A 25,053-nucleotide genomic window follows, 5' to 3' on the forward strand; every position below is an offset into this window, starting at 1 on the left:
ATACAAGAGTAACTGGGTGAAGTTCTATGGCCTGTGTTATACAGGAAGTCAGACTAGATGATGTAGATGTTCCTTCTGGTCTTAAAATATATGAACAATCAACATTTTATCTTTGGCGTTGAGGCTGCTGAGGGACATCTTTTGGGGATATTTGTTTCCTTTAATCTTCACTAGCTGTCAGACCACTAGAACACCTGTTTCTGTCCATTTGCTTGTATGTAGGGGGTGAAGTTCCCTTCTGAGGAGCCTATGCTGTTATCCCCAATTGCAAGAGGGATGGAGTATTTTGATAGTCTGACCCAGTAGGTGTCAGTCATAGATGGCATTCGACTGTAAGTGGTGCCTTTGTTCTCATGTTCCTCTTGTTGTCCATATGCAGCATTGGGGTGTTTCCTTCTTTCTGTGGGTAAACTTCTGAGTTCCCACCTCTCCCGATGAAATTGGTGGCCATTAAAAGTGCTCACCACCTTGCAGGATTGGGTTTTACAGGGTCAAATTACAGAGAGGCCTGAGCAATAAATTCAGATCCAAAACTGCGTTAAATATTTCCCAGTACAAAGTGGTGCTTGGATCTGGGATTGTGTTCTGCTTGGGATCAAGATAACTGCGAACTTCCTTAATGTCTGTGCAATTGGGGCTGTTTTTTTAGCCCCATCTCTAGTTCAGTCTGAAATTTGAATTGGTACAGATTGATGATGGATTTGTTTCAGTGTGTTCTTTTCTGGAGTTGTGCCCTTAACTCCAGTGCCCTCCTGACTCTGACTTTCTGCTCTGTGGTTTCTCTCCCTGTGTTTGCTTCGCCATGGCAGTAGAGGTGTATAATTCTATTCATGCGTGCAAAAAGCTTTTTACCTACAGTTCACATTTTTGTTTTCCCCTGAGTAATTGTTCTTGCAGCTTCTGCATCTATATTTAGACTGGGAGATTATGCTCGTTTTCCAGTGTCTCTTCCCCTTTGGGTTGGAGCTGCAGACTACACTTCCATCTCATGTTACTTTGCCGGGTTTATGCCCGCACTGTATGGGTACAGAGAAAGCTGTTGTCTGTTCACAGACGTTCTATTTTTTGTTATTTTGGTTCTTCCTTTAGGCGTAAGGATCAGATTTTGAAAGGCATTTAAGTGCTTAATGATGCAAATAGGTGCTTCTGAAAGTCCTACTAGTCACCTAATTTCTTCTTTAGGCACCTAAATACCTTTAAAAAAATCTGGCCTTAAGTGTATTCATTTAGATTCTGCTTGCCATCTGTCTAGCTTTGAGCATCCATTCAGTGCAATGCAGGCCTTTGGCCAAACTATACATGTGTGAAATATATTTCAACAATTAAGCTCTACTTCCACATTGAAAGAGATTAGTGCTTGGGTTACAAAGGGCACAGACATTTTTATTGATTTTGACCTTTAACTGGGCCAAGAAAGCCCTGAGTGTTCTGTAATCATCATTTTGTCTTTGTAGATCGGACTTTCTTTTGTTGATCTTACTTATTCCTGATCAGAGGAAATGCCTATTATCACATTACACATTAAAATAATTTTTATTGCATTGACTTGAATAAACTGAATGTACATACATAATATATTTGCAACTACTGTAATTTGGTTCATAGTCTGCAAGGGGTTGTTATGCATTGGAGATGAAATTCAGCCCAGTGCAGAGAGCTGGGTGAAGCTCTATGTACCACTGAAATTCCAACCAAGGACCTACGTTGGAGCTTAAATGGCATAGGCCCTAGAAGGGCCAATTCATCTCCCACTCAGGTCAATGGACTTCAATGAGAGTTGGATTGAACCCTAGGAAAGAAGCCTCTTTCACCAACTGGTGATCATTAAACAATCATTCCAAGCCTAAGGTGATAATTTGCACATACCTCTTGGATTAAAGAAACCGCAGGTTCATCTGAGAATGTGAAAGAATCCAATTAATGTAAATTTGCAGGAATCATGATTATTGTTTAAAAGGATTTGCTTAGTTTTACTACACTAACAAAACTGAGTCAGAAGTGGCTCGTAATGGCCTCCGCTCACTTCTGTTTCCTCTGCTGCAGCCAAGAGTTTCTGCTTCTCACATGGGTTGGTAGTGAATTATACTAGTTCATCCTATCTCATATATAAAATCAGTAGATCCTAGCATGTAGCCAAGCTCCTTTCCTAGTAACACCAGTCTGGGATTTACCTGTAACTGTCCAAGGTGAACTGGGCTGGCAAGCCATGAAGACTAATTTGAACTTTTAGTTTTTAGACTTAAAACATCCTGTTCACACTCATGGGGTTTCTTAACTCTTAAATTCCCAGCAACAGCCATGGATGGAATGAACAGGCTGCTTTCCTACCAAATATTAGACTGTAGCTACATCCCCAGCTGCAAATATTGAGAATTGAACATACATAGATTATTATGTCAGGTGACCCTGCAACATTTTTGGCTTTCAGAACCCTGCTTCCAGCTTAGTATTCCAATCAATCTGAGCTCTTGAGAGGTTAAAAAAATTTTGGAAACTTGGGATGTGTTTAAATTAATCCCTTCAAATAAATGATGCACCCAGAGGAGCATAGATTTTGGCTCAGAATATCAAAGTCTGAATAATAATAATAGCATCTATAATTCATATATATTAATGTGATTTCCTGCAAAGAGGAGATGAGAGTGGCAGAGAGAATGAAAGCTGACACAAGGATGTGAAAAGAACCAAGCATTTGTCTCGTCTCTACGCAGCTCCTCCTTCAAGTGCTCTCCAAGGATTCAGTGCTGGGGTTTTCTCTTTGGAGCGAGAAGGGTGGTCTGGCTGATTTTGGAAGGCTGTTGAATTGGTAAAGGCAACACATATTCTGTCTCCTAATTAGTCGGTGGCTGATAGATGCACTGTGACATCTCAGTCATGTTCTTCCAGCAGTGCAGATGGCAAGCCAGAGGGACAATGGCTCCTCAAGCTTTGCTTTCTTCCATCAAAATCAAGCCAGACTGAAGCCTCACAGCATCCAGAAGGAAGTCTGTGCTTCTCTCAGCACTAACCCTACCTACAGGGCACTCGGTCACTGAACGGGGTGTGGCCTTAATAGTTCTCTTAGCATATAAGCATTTATAGCAATCAGTGCAGAGAACCACGTTTCCCCGTTTCAGGCCAGGGAGGCTGTCTGTGGAATGTGAAACTGCTGAAACTCCAGAAAGTGACTTTTTTGGAGTTATTCAGCATTGTCCTCTCCCGATGAAGCTGGATATATTAACCAATGAGCTGCAGCCTTTATACTCAGACACTGTTTGGAATAAGACTTACCTACCTTTCATGCCTAATCTATTTGTATTACAGTAGTGCCTAGAGGTATCCTAATTGAGGGTTCCTAGTGCCAGGTGCTGTTCACAAACATCACAAAGAGACAGTCCCTTCCCAAGGGGCATACAGTCTAAGCACTGTACAGTCTAAGCACTGTACAGTTAAATTTGCTAATGTTGCCCATTTAGGACTTCATACTGGATACTCATCTTCACCTCCCTCTGTTGAAGCTCTGATTATTTTCTATTTTCATAGATTCTAAGTCCAGAAGGGACTGTTGCCATCATCTAGTCTGACCTCTTGTATAAAACACAGGCCATAGAACTTCCCCAAAATAATTCCTAGAGCAGATTTTTTTAGAAAAAATGTCCAGACTTGATTTTAAAATGGTCAGCGATGGAGAACCCACCACAATTAATTAATTGCAGTGGTTAATTACTCTAATTTTTTTTTAAATTATACCTTATTTCCAGTTTGAACTCTAGCTTCAGTTTCCAGCAATTGGATCATATTATACCTTTCTCTGCTCGACAGAGGAGCCCATTATCATTTACATTTAGTTGTATTAAAACACATATTGTTTGCTTGCACCCAGTTTACCAAAACAGTCTAGATCACTCTGTATTAGTGACCTGTCCTCTTTATTATTTACCACTCCCACAATGTTTGTGCTATCTGCACACTCTGTCAGTGGTGATGATTTTATGTTTTCTTCCAGGTCATTGATAAAAGTGTTAAATAGCGTAGGGCCAAGAACTGAGCCCGGTGGGAGCCTGCTTGTAATCCACCCACTCAGGGATGATTCCCCATTTATAATTACACCTTGAGATCTGTCAGTAGCGAGCTTTAATCCATGTAACGTGTGCCATGTTAATTTTATATCGTCTAGTTTTTTGAACAAAATATCTTGTGGTACTCCATAAAACACTGTACAGAAGTCTAAGTACATGAACACTATTAACTTTATCAACCAAACTTCTAATCTCATTAAAAAAAAATTAAGTTAGTTTGGCAGGCTCTATTTTCCATAAACCCATGTTGATTAGCGTTAATTACCTAGCCCTCCATTAATTCTTTATTAATCAAATACCATGTCAGTCACTCCATGACCTGGCCCAAGTTTGATGTCAGACTGACAGGCCTATAATACCTGGGCCATCCAGTTTACCCTTTTTAAATATTAGCACAACACTACCTTCCTTCCTGCTTTCTAGAATTTCCCCGGTGTTCCAAGATTTATTGAAAATCAACATTAATGGTCCAGCCAGTTCCTCAGCAAGCAATTTGAAAATTCTTGGATGGAAGTTATGTGAACTTGCTGATTTTAAAATGTCTAACTTTACTAGCTGCTGTTTCTGACTCATGACTCTGTTACTCTCCCATTGCAACAGACCATGGGAGAGACCAAATTGGACAACACACACCAAGATTTCGGTAGACGATATAGACATAGATGTTAATATAAATGACCCTTCCTAGGGTCTCAGCCAAAGATGGTACTTAAAATCCTCACCTCCAGTGTGGAGGAATTCCCTGCAGAGAAGGCTGACATGCTGTCTGGCATGAAAGCAAATATCATATGCCTGCAAGATACACTCAAAAGGGACAATAGCACCAAATATCCCTTACACTCATGTTTCTGTGAACATTGAAAGCAACATTTATGGCAGTATCACAGTGCCAGTGGGCCTTCAGGAAGGATCATGGCCTAACAGGCCCATGACCTGGGAGCAAACAGGTGGTACCCCCCAGCTAATTAGAAATAGACCAACTGAGTTAGAGGGAGACTGCTAGAATGCTATAAAGAGAAAGTTGCCCAGCAGACGGGGGAAGCTCTCTCTAGAAAAGCTCTGTGACAGGCTGGAGGAACACACAGGAGGTGGACTAGGCCTCTGTGGGGACAAGCCCTGAATGAGGGCTTAGAGTTGACAGTAAGAGCCCCCAGAGAACTGGGGGAGTCCCTGGGGATGGGAGACAGTGGGGAGCTTCTGTCAGGAAGCTCCAGGAAGAGAGCTAGAGACTGCCTCTAGACCAGAGAGAGCTACAGTGAGAGCCTGGCTCCTGGGAATGGAATAGGAAGATGAAGAGACACTCTGGAGAAGGAGCAAGTAACTAAGAGATTAGCTGTCCAAGGAGGAATAGCAGGATAGAAACTGAACCCCAGCATGGGCAGGGGTGGAGCAGCTGAGTCTGGGAGGCAAGCAAGACTGCTGGTGATTTACTGAAGAAAGGAGGTAAGAAGCCAGTGACTTCAGTGAGGAGGAAACTGAAGCCTGGGACAATTTCTTTGTTAGTTTATTGATGAATAACCCTCCCCCCTCCACCCTGAACATGGGGTTATTGAAGGTAAAGTCTGATGCAGATAAAGTCTGATTTATGTAGCCAAAAGAGGAAACTGAGGCACAATATGGGGCCTGGGCTTGTGACAAAGTGGTACCAGACTGAGTAAATGTGGTAGGAAATGTGGACAGTGATGGAGGTCCTGCAGATCCTGCAACAAGAGGCAGCAACATTAGAGCAACTGAAGATGACATCTGTAAGGGAAATGGATACCTCAACTGAGCTACTGCTAGTGATCAAAGTGACAACAGGACAGAGTTTGACAAGAGCTCCAAAACACACAGACATGGTCTCCCCATCATGATTTTTCTGGGAAGTGTAAGGAACTATGGAGCCTTGAGGACTATGGAAGTTGGATGAAAGAAGAAACCCGTGAAGGAGGTATCCAACTGGAGAGATGGGGCAGACTACTCATGGGTGTAATCAGACGAAGGAACGGAGGGGTGTCTGTTAGAAAATGAGATTAGAGGGGTCTTGTGGGAAGAACCTTAGAGCCTACCAAAGAGAAATGCCCTTACAACTGGAGAGAGAGGGGGGAGTGAAGGGGGAAACTCTCTCACTGTGATGAAAGGGTGGGTGATACAGGGTCTTGGAAACAGCACCTGATAGGGGAAGCTCTGCTAGTAGGCAGTGCTGTAATAAGGGAAAGGAGACAGGTTCCCAAATGGAGATTGCGATGGAGGATAGGTTTGGAGGAAGATGGCCTTCTGGTTCAATCCTAAACACTAAAGGGGAATCTATATTGACTGTGCCCTGGGGAGGGTATGGAGTGTGATGTGGGCCACACTGCACAGGATCTGAAATGGCCTGGACTAAGGACTTGTTCGCTCCAGTTTAGGAACTGTGGGGAACTTGTGGGGAGCAAGGCCAGTGCACCTGTGCCAGGTCTGCTGACCCCAATTGATACTGAGCTCATTCAATCCTATAGGATCATCACAGTGCAGAGGCGACTCATGGCGGGGGGGGGGGTCAAGTACTCTCCCCAGATTGGCTGGTCAGGGGCAAGGAGGGAGAGGGGCTAGGGTGACCAGATGTCCCTATTTTATAGGGACAGTCCCGATTTTTGGGTCTTTTTCTTATATAGGCTCCTGTTACTCCCCCGCCCTGTCCTGATTTTTCACATTTACTGTCTGGTCATCCCATAGAGGGGCTCTGTCCTTCTCTCCCTGCATTACTATTGATAAATTCTTTTTCCCCCATCTAGTAAAGGACCAATACCATTGTTGGGATTCTTTTTGTTCCCAATATATTTTAAAAACCTTCTTATTGTCCTTAACTCTGCTGGCCATAAAGTTCTTCTCGTCTCTTTGCTTCCCTTATCAATTTTCTATAGTTTCTACCTTCTAATTTATATTAATTACTATCAGTTTTCCCTTTCTTCCATTTGTTATATATTAATTTTTATAGCTGCTTCCACTTCCCCTCTAAACCGAGTTGTTGTTTTTTTTAAACTAATATGGCCTTCTTCCTCGATTGTAGCTTTTGGGGCGTCTATTAAAGTGTTCTTAAACAGTTCCCAATTGTCACTCACATTTTTCTGACTAAATTCTAACTCCCAGCTAATTTGGCTCATAATTGTTTTCAGTTTTGTGAGCTTGACCCTTGTAAATTTCAAAGTTATATTGATTAGTGGTCTGGACTTTATTCTATTTTATTTCCTCTCTACCTGTGTGTTTCTGTGAGATATTTGTATAGAGCTTTATATCCTGATCACTACATGATTTTGGAAAAGTCTTGTAGGCCCTAATTTTGGTTTTTAATTTAGTCACAGAGTACCTGTATCAATAGCCCTATTCTTGCTTCACAAGAAATATTTAGCCAGGATTGTGGAGAGGCACATAAAACCCTCTTGCATCATTCAGGCCAGAAACTCATTAGTAGAGTCTCTGTTCTTGCTTTCCAGAAAAGCTGATCATATTTTACTTATATGGCTTTAACAGCTGAATTAAAGCCAGCGGTGAATTCCTAGCTATGCAGAAGCAATGCAATTTGATTTCATGAGCCCTTAATAACTCAGTGAGCAGAGGTGGAGGTTCTTACAGGTGTGGGCTTGATCTCTGTGGTAAAGGAAGGAGAAGCAATTCAACAATGTTCTGTTTCAGAAAAAAGGCTGAGGAGTCTGTGAAACATCATAACATGCACAGAACCTCTCTATGAAGCTTGCTGTTCCTGATAAAGACACTGTTTCCTGTCAAGCTTGGCACTCTGCATTCCCACTGAAGTCTTGGGGGACTGAGAGGCTCAGCACCTTTCAGGAGATGCTTGAACTCGGTGGGAGCTGAGGGCACCCATTCACTGGCAGCCCTCAGCACCTTGCAGGGTTGTGCCCACGCAGCCCACAGGGGTTCAAAAGGTGAAATTCACTGCAGTGCAGAGGGCCTTATGGTGGGTGTTCGCACCACTCTGCATGGGAGGTCTGCCCGCCGAGCGGCTGGCTGACTGTCACTGCTACAGGAAGGGTCTTGGCTCTGGCTCCACATAGAGTGCCATGAAAGGCCACATTGGGGGAAGGCTGGAGGGGGACAGGGGTGCACAGGAGAAGTTACAAAGCCGTATTTATGCTGATCCAGTGGCCCCAACACCACCTTCAACAGGTGCAGAGGGACTGTGCCTGCTAATCCAGGACTCAGCAGATGCTGTGGATTTCACCTCCCTAACTTCCATGTGCTCCATGCACACAGAGTCCAAATACTCAGGTTCTAGGTGGTTGCAGTGATTTCACCCTTAAAGCCCCTGCCTTCCTTATGCCATGTTGGCATTTAGGTTCGCATACATGTTTTTGTTGCCATTTTGGGGAGCAATATTACCTTAAAAGTTCCCTCCTTTGGGTTGAAGCAGCACTGCAGAAAGGTGCCAGATTGATTTGCCTGCTCCATAATTGTGGTTCTGAATTTAGCCAGGAAGTAGTAGCGTACAAAGTGCCTGAAAGAGATAAAAAGATTGAAGTCAGTACAGAATGAGTTTTCTCAGAAATAACAAATTACCCAGACACCAGTTTTAATATGATGGATCAAAGATAATCAACATAATAATTTTAACATATGAATTGTTTCTTACCAAAGAGCTATGTGGAGCTGCCTCTTTGGGCCAAGTGCAGCTGCCCTCACTGAGTGGCCCATCCACCCCTTATGAAAAAAATATTCTCTCTCCATTTGAGGAGTGGTCTAGTTTACTTACCTAAGGTAGAAGTTGGTGATTCTCTCCCTTTAACCTGCAGGTCCCTGTGGTCTGCTCACCAGCCCTTGAGCTCACTCACCTATAACTTTCTTTACCTTTGGGAAGGGACTCATATTTGTATATAGCCCTAATGAACACTCAGGAACAAGACAGTTACAACCAACCACCTGCCTTCCGATCCCTCCAGAAATTACTGCTCCCCCGCAACCCTTTATTTACTTTTGTATTTTGACAAGGATGACTATGGTTATTTACAGAGAGGTAGCAATGAAACTGGCAAATTATCAAAGAGGATAAAAACTTGGGAAATATTTTCCAGGGTGGTTCCTTCCCCCCCCCCCACATTTAACAAACTTCCCTTGCCAAACATCCCAATTTTGCTGCTAAGGTTTCATCAATACAGAAACATTTGATGCAGATCTAGCTATGTCCTGCTGGAGTAAGATGGCAAGACATTAAAAGCATGAAGTTATAAATGGGCAAGATTTTAGCTAGGCTAGAAGGTCAATGCTCAAACACCTGAAAGCAGTGGAACTTTAAATGAATGTTCTCTCTTGGAATGTGCTGAAGACCTTAGAAATGAGCTACAATTCTGGCCATGCCAGTTGAAGGTCACTAAGATAGTTGAAATCAGCATTGCTGTAACAAGGTCTGGATTATGTTCTCTCTCAATAGCACAAAACATCTTTATGGGTGTCTTCTTTGAGTGGGTAACGGTATTCTGAGCCAGGGGCGGCTCTATAAATTACGGCGCCCCAAGCAGGGCGGTGTGCTGCGCCGCCCTTCCCTGGTCCCGCGGCCGGGGCAGAAGTGTCTGCGGCGGGTGCGCTCGTTCGCGGCTCTGGTGGAGCATCCGCAGGCATGCCTGCGGGAGCTCCGTCCGAGCCGCGGGACCAGCGGGCCCGCCGCAGTCATGCCTGCGGGAGCTCAAGCGGACTGGAGCCAAATGCCGCCCTGCCTCGACAATGCCGCCCCACGCGCCTGCTTGGCGCGCTGGGGTCTGGAGCCGGCCCTGTTCTGAGCCCATACTGTCACAGCCATATTGTAACATAACAAGATGAATAGAATCAAGGCCAGAAGGGACCACCAGATTCTCTAGTCTGACCTGCACATCACAGGCCACTGAACTCCGCCCGGTTACCCCTGTATACTAAACATGCCAAGAAATGAATTTACCTTGAACCAAGTCTTTTATTTATAATGATCCAAGACAAAAACGAAAAGAGGAGACAGTAAAGGAAATGTGTGCTCAAATCTTCCATTTGTGGGCATTACCTATATGCATCAAGGAGTAAAATCCATTCCTATTAACCATTAAGAGACTATATTTAGATTAGATTAGATTTGTAAAAGCATGAATAATTTCACAATTGAAGGTGCTTCCCATGTGAACTGCTTAAGAAGTGGGCTGCCACATTCTGCCCTAGCTTTAGTTTTTGAGTGGTCTTAATCAGGAGCTTCATGCAGTGCACATTACGGTAATCTAATATTCCAGCTATTAAACCGATTGGAGTCATGTACTTGCAGTTTACCCCAATTATGAATGAGAGCCTTGTGTTCCTCCTGTTTGCCAAAGTTTTGCGGGCCGTGGGCTCACTTGGAAGAGTTAGGTTCCCGATGAGTTACATTCCCAATGAGCTGGATCCCCTTCTATAGAGGCACCTTCCGTGTCTCCAAGAAGGATCCTGGTTAGTTGAATGGGATGATTAGATTATTTAATCACTAGTTGATTATCAAGGACTTATTTCGTGATAAGTGATAATTCAGTCATCTATAACACTAATGCCATGATCTTAATGAATTACTTTATGAAATATAAATGAATTGCAGGGCTTAAGTGTGATTTGGACCTTTTAGGCATAAATTTGCTCTTGTGGTTCAGTGGATAGTTCCTTCCGTTTCAGTGCTCAGAAAAATGCTGTTTTCTCTTTTATATTCTAGCTTGTATATTCCTATCTACTTGTTGCAATTTTCATAATTTCTTATATCCTGTATACAACTGGTTAATGTACTATTAAAGTTCTGCATATCCATAGAGGTGTGTTAGGTGCTGCTGTGTGATACACATCACTGTAGAACTTCTAACAGGATATCAGAAAATTGGAACGTCTGTTTCCCTTATGCTGTTCCCATAGACATGTTAATAATCATGTCTAAGGTATTATTAGTCTGGACCTCATCTACTTTGTCATCCGTGTCTTGCTCTTCCAAAAAGGAAATGAATTGGTGACATAGTACATTTTGTTATTGCTTGGGTTCTTAGCAGGTTCCCAGTATTATTTATTTATTTACTTACTTGTATTGTGGTAGCACATGGGAGCCCCAGTCATGGCCCAGGACCCCATTGTGCTAAACACTATACAAACCGAAGAAAAAAAAGGCAGCCCTGGTCCCAAAGAAAGTATATGCCTTGTAGTCCAGACTACAGCAATTAGCGGCTTCCATGAGCCATTTATAGTCAATTGGAGGGGTGAGCCTTATAGTTAACTAGCAGAAAAAGTATTTTGTTTCCTTTTTTAAAAAAACGTTTTGCGCTGAATGCTGAAAGAAATGTTGTGAAGAAGGTTATGTTGCCTATGAAGCCCCCTTTCCACTCCAAACCTTTATACCATTTAAGAATGTATAAAGCAGATTAGGTCTGGGTTTAAAAATCTACTGGCAGCACCAGAATTGAACACAAAATAGAAAATAATTATTTACTAACTCCAATTTTTCTTTCAGGACATGTGCACATCACAGATTTCAACATTGCCACGATACTGACTAAAGGGATGCAGGTCACCACGATCGCAGGCACAAAGCCATATATGGGTAAGAATTCATAAAGATCTAGGCTACATAAATGGCCATTCTTGGTTTAATACCTGCCCTTAATTCAAGGGATATATGAGGATAGAAGTGAAATCCTTTCAGAAACTTTTAACTCTTTCCACTCCTGCCAGGTAGGAATGCTGTGGTTTTAAGTGAGACAAGCCACAGGTGGAAAAAAGAAGATTCTTTTTGCCAGAAGTTTTGTCTCCTATCTGTGAGATACTTTCTAATACTGATTTAGAATTGGGATCCATAAAGTGATTGATTAACAAAAAAGGTGGGGAGTCAGAAGAGGCCAAATGGAGGCACTAATTTCAGTTACACTATTGTCGTGCTACAAAGCCTTGTTCAAGTTCCTTGTGCCCAGGTCAGATGAGTGTTAAATAATTTTTTTTGAGGCTCTAAGCATTGTACAAATTTTAGTTAAGCTTCATATCACCTCTATGAGGTAGGTACTATATGCATGATTATCCTCATTTCATAGATGGATAAACTGAGGCACAGAGCTGTATTAGGCTGTCTGTTACACTGCTGTAATGACTCAATCCTGCAAAGGGCTGAACATCACCTTTGAGTTGAGCATGGACTGAGTACCTTGCAGAAGCTGCTCAGAGGGACCTCTCATGAGTGGGGTCTCAGTCTGAGCTAACTACACTGAAGTTCATAGTGTTACTCTGGAGTTAGACCAGCTGTAATGGCAAGCAGAATTTGGCCTGTAGAACTTGCATGAGCTGCATAGATCAAATAGCATGCCGGGGAAAGAATGCAGGGCCTCACGCTGCAAATTACATTAGCATATAAACCCATGTAAGGAAGGGATGAATCAGGCTCTAGGAGTCCTAAGTGCTAATCCAGTGCTTTACCAGTAGCCCAATATCCTCTGTTTAATATTGCATTCCTTTGCAAATATAAAATTAAAAGGACAGAGGAAAACCAGTGTCGCTGCACAGTGGTATATAGACATTAAGATAAAAATGCACCACACATACACAAGGATCATTGGATAGATGCAAACATCACAGCCACAACGGGCAGGAAAGTAATGAGAATGGTTTTCAATCTCATTTTGAAGATTCCCCTTTTAAATTATTTACCCTGTTGATATGAATGGATTTGTGCCCATCTGTAACAAACAATCAGCCCAGCTGCAGTCTAGAAACTGAGGTGCACAAGGGAAAAAGCTTGAAAATAAGCCGGAGGGAGATAAGGGCCAGCAGGATGAGTCAGTTCCCAAGTGCACAGCACATTTGTGCACTGACCTTCTGCACTTCCATGTGTTAAGTGTTATGCTCTTGCTAGGAAAGTGCGGTGCACATCTTTGGGTTCTCATTGGGCTGGTAGCAGGCTCGGTTGCCATGGTGACAAAGGGAGTAGGGACACCATTTTTTTTCCTTCTGTCCTTGGTTAGGAGAAAGAAGGAAAGTACACCAATATTGCATTATTGCCCTACAGAGAGCACAAGGCACCAGTCTGGTCCCGAGCTAAGTAAAGTAGCAGGGCTACTGTGTGTATGAGTGAGGAATGTTGCTGTCTAGCGGTGGGACCACAAGGTAGATCAGTGGTTCTCAACCAGGGGCCCAGGGCCCCCTGGGGGGGGCCATGAGCAGGTTTCAGGGGATCCTGCAAGCAGGGCCAGCATCAGACTCACTGGGGGGGGGGGAAGAAGAAAGCCTGCCACTGCATGATGAAGAAAAGGGCCTGCCCCCCCCCACACTGGGGCTGGAGCCGAAACCTGAGCCGTTTAGCTCCTTGTGGTATGGGACCCCAAGCAGTTGCCTGGTTGCTACCCCCTAATGCCGACCCCGGCTTTTATATGCAGAAAGTCAGTTGTTGTGACACAAGATGGCCACGGAGGTTTTATAGTTTGCTGGGTAGGGCCTCAGGAAAAAAAAGAAGTTGAGAACCCCTGAAGTGATAACAGGCTTGCTGCTACTACTACCAACTATAGGAGCTACTTTAGATCAAGGAGAAGCACCCTCAATTTTTGAAGTTGAAGGAGCAGGGTTCTAGTCTTGGTTCCCTGGATACCTATGACGTTTATACAATAACGGTATCTACAATATGAGGTTTTACTGCAGTGGAGGCCACACACTAGAATCAGTTTGTTCATTTAAGCGAGACTGAATATTTAAAATGCAGCGTCCAGGGCTGGAGGTGGGTATTCTCTGCCTCTGATAGGAGTCAGTTCCATGTCTGGCTATTGCTAAACTAAACTATCACTGCCACAGATACGGTTTCTTTCTTCATTCTATTCAGAGCAAACTTTTATGTCTTTGGAATGTACCATATCACACAGAGTTTTACACATTTTTTCTCCATGTGGAATGATATTCCAGCTGTCACTAAAAAGGCTGCATCTATAACCTCCCTCCAAATCCCCTCTATTTACCCACCCACTCAAGTTTGGGTGTATGGAGCAAAAATACCCAGTCTGTTTTTCAGACAGAGCTTACTTACTATTCTTGCTGCTGGAGAAGTTTCATCTATTGATTTTCCACTTCCACTAATGCAGAAAATTAGTACTTATGCCTCTTTAGTTGCCAAACCAGTAAAATACCTGGCTAGTCAGAGACAAAAGGAGCCTGATTTTGACCTCACTTTTACATAGGGTTGCCAACATTTCAAAATTAAGGGACTGTTTTCTTAGCACCCCTGCCCCACCCCTCTTCCCAATATCATCATCAAATAATAATCCTAAGCAGCACTCACCTACATTCACTGTAGGTTTTGCTTGCTACTTTTTGTAGTACTCAGCAACTCCCAATTTTGTTGTACAGAGATGAAAATAAGGGACATCCCATATAATAAGGGACGGTTGGAAATCCTACTTTGTATGGAGGAAGTCAGGGGGGTTACGCTGACTAGGGTAACCCCACTGTAAGTAAGTGGAAAATCTGACCAACAGTGCACAGGAAATAGCTGACAAAAGAAGGTGCCAGAACTAGAGCAGTTTGAACTGAGAGGTTCCTTATTTAAAGTTAAGAAGTGTCCATCTGTAAAATAGGCTATAAATCTGACCAACCATAACAGTCATAAAAGCATTTCACTGTAGATAGCACAAGGACCCTCACCTCACACAGCAAAGATGGTCTATACAGGAAAGTTAAAGCATTATCTAAGGTTTTCCCCTTTCTGCTGCCATCCTATCATAATTATTCCTTCCCTCCATGGGAGGCTCCTTTTATTAGCCTAACAGCTGACCTTTCACCCTTCAGATCACCTGACTCAACCCTGTAGTATAAAAAGAAACATACAAACAATCCCCCACACCAGATTTCCTCCTCTGTTTTGTTTTATTCCTTTGACACTGATCCTCACCCTCCACCCCCTAAAAATATCATTGCGTTTTCCTTAATCTTTCACATGGCGCTAATAAGGTCAGGTCATCTTCTGACCCTGCCCTACTTCCTGTCAGGCTATCAGCTTTCTACTATAAAAGCAATGGCTGTTGGGCCCACGCCCAGCTAGAAGTCACTCCCTGCTAGCTAGCATTAGGGCCATGTTTGTATCTCCCAAATGCAGTGTTTACAATTTACCCTCTTAAGTTCTGCTAGACAGAAAGTGGTTTTGGATTCAGATAAAGGAAAGAGGATATGAAGGAGGAAATTAGCTGACCTCTCAAATAAAAAAGGTTGAGACAGCTCTAACTTGAGAGTGAGGACATTTCCTGCAGGATAAAAAGAGAGGATAGGTGGGTCAATATTAGCCTTGGACTTGATAGAGCAGGGTTCAGTTCCCTGCTCTGACACAGACTTGCTTGGAGAAGACACAGAGCCTCTTTATGCCTCAGTTCCCCATATGTGAAATGGGGATAATAGCGCTGCCTTGCCTCACCGGGGCTTGGTGTGTTGTGGGGACAAATATATTAAAGAGTGTGACGTGATCAAATATTATGGTGATAGAGGCTATATAAGAACCTAAGCTAGATTGAATTCCCACCCCCTCGTCAGTTATGTAATATTAGAAAACTTGTTTAACCCAATGAGTGGCATAATTCTTAGGAGACATACAAACGCTTTGTAACACCAAATTAATTAAATTATTTATTTATTATACATTAAGTGTTTAAATAATACTTTGTATTTCTCCATCCAAGGCTCTCAAAACTCTTACATCCATTAATGGATGTAATCTCACAACACCCCTTTAGGGTAAGAAAATAGTCATAGTCCTATTTCCCATATGGGGGAAACTGAGGCAGAGAGGCGCTAAAAGTCTTGTCTAGGATCACAGAGCAAGTCAACGACCGAATACTTCACACTAATCCTGATTATACTGTCCATATCATTAGACTGCAAAGTCTAAATATCAATCTGTGTTCAGTTCTCAGTGTAGGCATATATGAAAAGTTGTCAAACTATTAAATGAGTCATATGCTGGTTCCACACCAAAGTGCAGTAATTTCCTAATGGATGGGAATTGGCCTCAAGTAACCATCCCAGTGAAACTACAAATAGTAGCAGTGACACATTATATAGACCTTGTCACGTAATGACCCCAAAGCATTGTATAAACATCAGCATTTAACTTAGCCTCCCACCATGATTTTTGAAGTTGTTAAATATTACTGTAGATTACGAAACTGAGGCTGAGAGGTTAAGTGAGTTCCCCAAGGTTAATGAGCATAGGAGTGGCAGAATGGGGAAAAGAACAGTATTTAGGTGATGGGAATCCCAACCTGCCTGTTACTGTCATTGCTTGTTAAAAACCCAAAAATAATCAAGTGAAAGACTGGGCAAAAGGGAACAAATTAAATATATGGCAGAGGTTCTCAAACTGGGGGGCAGGACCCCTCAAGGGGTCACGAGGGTATTACATGGAGGGTCACGAGCTGTCAGCCTCCACCCCAAACCCCACTTTGCCTCCAGCATTTATAATGGTGTTCAATGTATAAAAAAGTGTTTTTAATTTATAAGGGGGGTTGCACTCAGAGGCTTCTTATGTGAAAGGGGTCACCAGGACAAAAGTTTGAGAACTACTCATATATGGTACCTAGAACAGTCTGAAATGCTTTTCACACCTTAGGACTAAAACATCTTATACTGCTGAAAATAGTCAATGATTACTGTTTGAGACTCTGAAATAAAGCAAACAAATTTTTCTGTATTTTTCAGCGCCTGAGATGTTTAACTCAAAAAAACCTACAGGCTATTCCTTTGCTGTTGACTGGTGGTCTTTAGGAATTACTGCCTATGAGCTACTTAGAGGCCGGGTATTGTACATACAGCTGCATTCATTATTTGTTGTTGTGTTTTTGTTGTTGTTTTCTTTTCTCTCTTTACTGTTTTCAATACTGTATTGAAATAAGTGCTTTCTAACAGGGATGAAAAAAAGACGTGTAGGAATCTGGGCTTTAAAATCTGTTATAAAACAGGCAGCGGAAATCAAATCTTCATCACGATTCTTATGATGGACTAATAAGAATTCAAAAAGAAACCACTGCAGTGCAGAATAACTCAGGGTGACAGGTTCTTGGAGTGTCCAGCGCCCTGTCAGTTAACATAAGTTAGGCAGTAAAAACTGAGCCAACTAATTGATGGATAAGAATTCCAAAAGCAGGGACTGTAATAGAATTTAATCCGAGCTCAGAACACGCAAGAAACATTTTTTTTTAAAAATCATTTTACTATTGCATTAAGGCTCTGCAGTCTGAGCAAACATGAACCACTGTGTGTGAATTATTAATACAACACTATTCATGCCCTGTCATGCCTCAGTCTTTGGCTGTAACTTACTTGCAGAGTTTGGTGCATCTTGGATAAGTCCTTTGAAACAATTTTGTAAAAATAGGTGGGCAACATGGAAAGTTGCTTAGCATGAAATAAACTATTTTCCAAGCAAAAAGATTATATAACAGTTTGTGAGATTAAAAAAATACTCTTCAAAAATATTTACATTTCCAGCATATAGCACTTTTTATCTTTTAAGGAGCTGTGTAGGCAGAATGTATTTTAATTTATATCTATATATAAACTGATCTAAATTTTAAAGTGAATTTTGGGTGGCTCTAGTTTTGGGCGCCAACGTGGACAGGTTAAAAGGATATGGTTCTCAGCTGTGCAGTGCACCCTTCCTGCAGCCGAGCACTCAAAACCAAAATCTCTCATCACTTTTGAAAATGTAAATCATAAAAACTTACTTTATAATTAGAAAAGAAAATGGATTGCGACACTGTTGCGCTTACTATTCCGAGGCTTTTGACTTTGTGTTATTTCCAAATCTAGGTGTAGAAAATACTGCAGTATATTCAAACATCATAGCACAGCAAATTGGGGATACTAGTGGTGACCACAGTATAATGTGATAAACTTTTATAGGAAGACTTGAATTGCCCCACATTGTTTGCAGATATTCAGTATAATGCATCTGTTTGCACATATTCATTTGTATCTGCTCACATCTGTTTTTTAAGTGAACACTTATTGTCAACATATTTTAATAAAAATCTGGGAATTAAAAAAACTTCAAAAACAAAGTTATACAGCAATCTTTCCCTTGTATACACAAACTTCCCTTATTCATTTCAAGTTAAATGTTGAGCTGCACGTAGTTGCACGCACCAGTCAGATGTGCAATTGGTCTACATGCTTCGTTACTGTGATTGTGCTTTGCCTGCTTGGTTGCACTTTTTTTTTCTGGAAAATTTGGACTTAGCATGCTCCAAATGCAGTGATATGTCAAGGATGTTAAGAGGTGCAACATCCTCTCCATCTTGCATATGTATCCTAAAGATCTCTGGCCAGAATTCAGGCTGGCATCTAAAATGGAAGTGAAGGGTCCATTCACTCCTAGCTCTAGGACATTCACCATGCATAAATGAACAGCCCTTCTGCATCCTGAGCCATACCTGTGAAACTCTGTTCAACTACTCTGCTATGAGGTGTTCTTTTTCATATTGCTCTTTTTTCCCCTTTGCTGATGTTATCTTTCCAAAGGAAAGAAGAAGCAGAGAGAAAAACCACTAGCCTCTACCTTGTCAATATTATCTCAAACTTGAGAAATGAAGAGAAAATACCATTTACATTTAACAGAGAATGTTGAGAAAGTACTGGCCTTTGCAGTACCAGTAAATTAATTTCACTTTAATGGCCTTTTTAAATTCACATTCTGGCTTTGCCAACGAAATACCAGCTGGGTGACAGCTCTACCCTTTGCTTTTCCCTCCTATTCATCTTGCTGTTCAAATGTCTCATTATTGTTATTTGTTATTATTCAGTCCTGTAGTAATCTATTTACTTCAATTGAGTTAGCCTCTGCAGTGACTGACTTTCAATGGTTCAATCTAGAGCAGCAATGGGGGGCTTGGAGAATGGCACAAAGAGACTCTGTTTGGAGACTTTGCCCTAGGAAGATTTCCAAAAGACCTTTTTTTTTTTTTAAATTAAATGGTTTCCTTGTGTTTTTCACAGAGGCCCTATCACATTCGCTCCAACACATCGCCAAACGAAATTGCTCACGTGTTCAGGACAGCTACTGTAATGTATCCCGCTGCTTGGTCTAAAGAAATGGTATCGCTACTCAAAAAGGTGAGGGCAGGTGGGGAGACGGGATAACTCAGGGGAATGGATATATTCGCATCTAAGAGTGCATTGTGCTCACTGGCCCTTGGATTACTCCTTAGGCGTCCAGTGCAAATCCTGTCCAGGTCAGGTCCAGTGTTAGTGACCTTCTCGTGGCTCTTGGTGCCCTCTTTAAAATGACTAAAGATGTCCACACTGATATAATCACTAGCTGGAAGCCTTACTGAGTGTCACCTCCAGGTCAGGGTACATTGAGGGCCCACTAACTGGGAACCTTGCATTGTTGTTGCCCCTGTTCTCAGGATATGTGCAGGATCAGCGTCCTTCAGACTGGCCCAGGAGCCTTCTTTGTCCCTCTGAAATCATCGTTGGGAATTAGAGAAAGAGATAAATAGAGATGGTCAAAAAGTTTCACACGAAGCTTTCTAGTTTGTTGAAAAAAACATTTTTTCCAAAAGGCAAACTTTTCACAAAAAATGCTGATATTCTCCCTTTGTTCCGTTTCCCATATCATTTTCTGAAACCGTTTTTCTCTATTTTCACTGTCATTTTTATCAACATTGTTTTCAAATTTGTTATAAAAACTGTTTGTTAACCTAAACCCATGAGTTCTTATTGAAGGCAGGTTTTCAGGAGACAAAACATTTGGTAAGGATTTCGGAAACCATTTGAATAACAGTCTTAGCAGAAAATACCATGAAAAAGGGTAACTAGTCCATTTTTGAACCCTGATAAATGGGAATGTCAACATTTTGAAATTTTGTGAGAAATAATTTTTTTTTGGTATTTTTTCAGACTAGCCCTACATATGAATAGTAAAAGAATCCCAAGCATTTATGACAATTTTTCTTCCTAAAGACTCTGGGTACAGTTATCCCCACCACTGAAATAGACACGGGCTAGGCTATAGACATGGGAACAATTCTTCATTGGAAATGCAGCACAGCCGTGTTTTTAGGAGGAAGATTGAAAAATATCCATTTAGTTAAAATTAAATGGGAGAATTTAGGAAAGAGGAATAGTTAATACCTGAGCTAGAGTTTAACCAGGCCAAATAATGACACAGGGATCTTTATGCAGACGTCCTTTGTATTTCTATATATTTTTACCTTTGCTGGAAGTTTTATCCTGAACCACAACATGCTGTAAATCCCACAGGCTACCTCTTGAATTAATAATGCAGTGTCACAATTTATTTAAATTTCCATGTGCCCCTTTGCATCTGGTTTAGGAGCAATATTTATATTATATGTGAGGCCAACTGGGATGTTAAGTTTTGTCCTGTTCAAATATCTCAAGTGAATTTCATATTAAGGTTCAATGCATTTGATCATTACTTGCATTTTGTGTTTAAGCACAGTACTTGGAATGGGGAAAATGAATTGTGAGTGATGTTTACTCTCAGCCTGCATATCATTCACACTCTGACAGTATAGATTTTGCACCTCCACTTTATATCATTCACACTCGGGTTGCAAGCACTAATGCTAAAATGGTGTTTCAAGTTGTCAGCTTATTCATTAGATTTGAGGAAGTGTTTTTATGGGGTTATTTTAGAATGTGCTACCAGAAGTTCTTGCAATCTTGAACCACAGAACTTGAAAGACACAATTCAATTGCTAACTTGTATTATAGCTAATATGAAAAATCCCCACTGGATTCATTGAGAAACGTGAAGACAAGTAGGACCACTGCCATGGTTTCATAGACTCGGATGTTAGAAAGGGACAATGGTTCAGTGGGTAGGGTATTAACCTGGAAATTGAGAGACCTGAGTTCAGTTTCCTGCTCCATCACAAATTACCTTAGGCAAGTCATTTAATCTCTCTTTGCCTCAGTTCCCCATCTCTAATGTGGGGGTAAATGGTCCTTGCATACCTCACAGAGGTGTGTTGTGAGGATAAATCCACTGAAGGTTGTGGGATGCCTAGATACAATAGTAATAGGAACCATCTTCATACCTCAGTTAAATAAATATTAAGCCTGCCAGTTGCTTCCTAACAATATAGAGCACTATCCATTGTGATTCCACCATGTCCTTGGAAGACTATGATACAGCCTAATAGAGCTCGCAATTAAAAACTTTTCTTAGTATCCATACCCTGCATTTTTTTTGCATCCCATTTCTCTTAATTATACCCCCTTATTAGCACTCTAGCCAGTCCCTCTGCCTCCCTGGTGTTGACTGAGTTTTCTACGCTGTGATTAGATGTGTCTTCTTTGGAAAGATGCCTTTTTGATATGCAGTTTCCAATCTCACTGATGTGTTGGAGACAGGAGAATAAAATGCCAAATACACATACATTTTCAGTAGAGTTTGGTGGGGAAGTGGAGTGAGAAATCAGATCCAAATACCGAGAAAGTAAAGATGAAGCTGGTCCCTCAGGGATTTTATTTAAACTGGATGGGGGGGGAACATTTTAGAACATGTTCCATTTTTCTGAGTTTCCCTGTGAAAGAAAAGAACATGTTAAAACAGAGCACTTTGGATGACTTGTTCACACTCAAGGACATCTGGTGACATCTCGGTGGATGCGCCGCTTAACTTGCTAATAAGAAAGAACTCACTGAGTCGTTACTAAAGGAAAATCTTCAGTTGTAGCCAAGTAAGCAGCCCAGTTGAAAAGTCATTAACAATGAGATTACTTTGGCTCTGATGCTGGAGTCTGTGTGTCGCACCCTGGACCGGGTGATATGTGGGACCAGAGAATGGACTGAGATCTCTGTGCTGTGAGCATCAGGCCAGCACAGATTAAACTACTTAGGGTACGTCCATACTACCCGCCGGATCGGCGGGTAGCAATCGACTTCTCGGAGTTCGATATATCGCGTCTCATCTAGACGCGATATATCGAACTCCGAACGCGCTCCCGTCGACTCCGGAACTCCACCACCGCGAACGGCGGTGGTGGAGTCGACGGGGGAGCCGCGGACTTCGATCCCGCACCATGGGGACGGGTAAGTAGTTCGAACTAAGGTAGTTCGACTTCAGCTACGCTATTCGCGTAGCTGAAGTTGCGTACCTTAGTTCGACACCCCCCCCCCCCCCAGTGTAGACCAGGCCTTAGCTTCTGACCAAAATTTAAAAAAGACCCTGCGCTAATGTGTACTGATCTGTAATGTCAGGTTGCTAACACAACCCTCTGGAGTGGTGTTGGTGACTCTTCCTGCTTGTACAAGCGGGTGGACATAGTCAGGCTGTTTAACTCTTACAATATACTCTCAATTGGAGGGTTAAGGTTAACTCTGCCCATCCAGGCACTGCAGTCAGTTACGACTGCCCGAAAGCTAATGGAGATGGAATATTAACTAAGAAGAGGGGGGAGAGAGTGGACAGAGTTAGGGTCAGTGATGTAGACAAGGGGCTACATTGTGCTGTTCGGCACCACTCTTAAGAGACTGGGTGGTGCATAAGCTGCCAAACCGAGAATAGCCCTCTTTGATGCACCACTCCCTCCCTGCTACCCTGGTGCTCTGGGAATGGAGGAAATCATTTGCCATTGGCCTACAGCATAACAAATTACATCACCACCCAAACCAATTCAACTCTGCCAGCTGCTGTGTTGGGGAGCAGGAGAAGAACTCTGCCCATTCCCCTCCCTCCCTACCCACTTTATTGTGTGGTCTGTAGTCAGTAACAGTGTAGCCTAAATTCTGTCCTCTTCCTACACATTGATAGATAGCAAATAACATTGATATTCGTAGTATCAACGATAGGCTTGAGGGTGTGCGTGTGTGTATATATTCCTGTATAAACGCAGATTATTGCTCTTCAGAACTTTTCAGTTTCCTTTGTAACTACATAGCATTACTACTGTAGTATTTGAAGCATTCCCTAGGTATTCACTGAATAAAGAGAATAGGGTGAATATCATGGGATCAGTATTGAGCTAAGGCAAAATTGGTGCATTTTAAAAAGGCAACTGCTGTACATATAGACAGATATAGATTCACACCCATGTGATTGATATATATATATACACCCTTTTTCTCCTGATTGGCATCCCATGGCCTGCTGTCTAAACTATTGTGTTTAATTCCCATTGCTAGTTGCTTGAGCCAAATCCCGAGGAACGTTTTGCTCAGCTGAAAGATATCCAGGACTTTCCGTATCTGGCTGATATTAACTGGGATGCAGTCCTACAGAAGAGGATAATGCCAGGATTCATTCCCACTGTAAGGCCATTTAAAAAAAAACCCCATCATTTAGGGTGTCTACACAATCAGAGTAACCTCCTATACACTGCACCTGATTCTCCACTACTTTGCACTAGATCAGAAAAGTAATGTACTTTTGCACACACTTTGCACAGGTATATATGACTACACAAGGTGCAAGGCAAAGGAAAATCCAGGAGAGAATTTTCATTTTATGATTAAGACTATTAAAGGGATAATTACCAATGTTGGATGCTCACAATTTGTAGTATTGTTAGAGTTTGTAATGTCCTCATTAATTCTCTCTGTGTGTATTAGAAGTGCTCTAATGCACTTACCAGAAACCCTGTGTTTTCAAACCTGTGTGCAGAGAATTCAGCGCTTGTAACCAACCCTATAATAACAAACTAGCATGCCTATCCACTGCACTTATGAGCAATCCCGCAGTAACAAACCACTGGGAGCAACCGTGCTTGGGATCATTCTAGATTTTAAAAAAACGTGCACAGCCCCGAACTCTCAGATATGCGTTATGCGTATGACTTGGTTCTTGCCAGCCACTTTAGAAGAGCCGCTTATCCTGACAAATGACCCTTGATAACAAACCAATGCATATATACCTAAGGAAGAAAATCATAATTCTGGAGAGGAATTCTCTAGATTTCTCTGTGAAGCATCCAAGGAATCAGTATAAACAACAATGAATAAATGAGAAAGTGATTTTTAGAATGATGCACTGGACCTTGACAGTGTCCTTCTAACCGAGGGGGGTGATAAAATATGTACAAGGTTCAGCAGGAGCTCTGGCTAGGTTATTGTTATTGGTTTATTCATTAGCGAGTTATTTCCCAGGTTCTTTCCTGTTTGTAAGAGCCTCTTCAAGGCAGGGTGGATTCAGCTCAGGTGACCTTTCTCTCCCCTATAGAAAGGGAGACTGAATTGTGACCCAACCTTCGAACTTGAAGAAATGATCCTGGAGTCCAAACCTCTTCATAAGAAAAAGAAGCGCTTAGCTAAGAAGGAGAAAGATACCAACAAAAGCTATTCCTCACAGGTGAGAGCGAAAGAGAGGCTGGTACCTACAGTCTTGGAAATCCCTTTCTTTGCACAAAAACCCACTTGATATTTCATATGGAGGCAGCAAAATGCAAACATGTAAATAGTCAAAACTCCCATCAACTTCTGTGTGGCCGGAATTTCTCCCCTGAATAGATGCCATAGGGCTTTGTTAAAGCTGAAGTCTCCCTCATCCCTCTTCTATGATAAAGATCCTCTAAGTAAATAGAATTGGATTTTTAAAAAATTAAGTTATTTTAAAGGTCAGCTGAATCTCTTAGCATCTTAAATATTTTATCATGGCTTGGGATAAGAGCTCTTTCATTTACAAAACTGGTCCTTTTTATTATTCCATCAGTGGAAGCAAAAGCAGCCTGATCCCCACCCCTTCTGAATCAGCTGTGCAGAGTGAATGTTGCCAGCAGGTTGAGTACAGCCAAGAGGCAGCAGAGCCCTGTAGAATGTGTTGGGTTTTGTGAAAAACCTAGGAATTTGGAACATTTATTCCAAAAACATGTTGTTGTTTTTTAAGTAAAATTTCTCAAGAAACAAAATGAAACAGTGTTTTCTAAGGAGGCTGGTTTGACTGACAACCCATGTCATTAAACATCAGTGGTCTCCCTGGATGTGATAATGGGTCATGCTTTGGTCTTCACTGCACCCTTCCCCTCTCTTCTCATCTCTGGCACCCATCTCTCTTTGCTGTCAGGACTCTGTCTGCTTC

The 25,053-nt window shown here is 42.0% G+C and overlaps 1 protein-coding gene across 6 annotated transcripts in view; it reads left to right on the forward strand.

The window, feature by feature from the left end:
- STK32A (serine/threonine kinase 32A) overlaps positions 1–25,053 on the forward strand; it is a 96,988-nt gene that overhangs the window by 60,630 nt on the left and 11,305 nt on the right. For 5 of the 6 annotated variants that reach the window (XM_039486734.1, XM_039486733.1, XM_039486736.1 and 2 more), the window contains 5 exons: positions 11,506–11,595; positions 16,710–16,807; positions 19,005–19,121; positions 23,166–23,291; positions 24,199–24,327. In XM_039486734.1, coding sequence (XP_039342668.1) covers positions 11,506–11,595; positions 16,710–16,807; positions 19,005–19,121; positions 23,166–23,291; positions 24,199–24,327 — 560 coding nt within the window. The remainder of the gene's footprint in view (positions 1–11,505; positions 11,596–16,709; positions 16,808–19,004; positions 19,122–23,165; positions 23,292–24,198; positions 24,328–25,053) is intronic. The other variant, XM_039486738.1, reaches the window with a different exon arrangement.

The sequence above is a fragment of the Mauremys reevesii genome, linkage group 8, assembly GCF_016161935.1.
Source record: "Mauremys reevesii isolate NIE-2019 linkage group 8, ASM1616193v1, whole genome shotgun sequence".
Lineage (NCBI taxonomy): Eukaryota > Metazoa > Chordata > Testudines > Geoemydidae > Mauremys > Mauremys reevesii.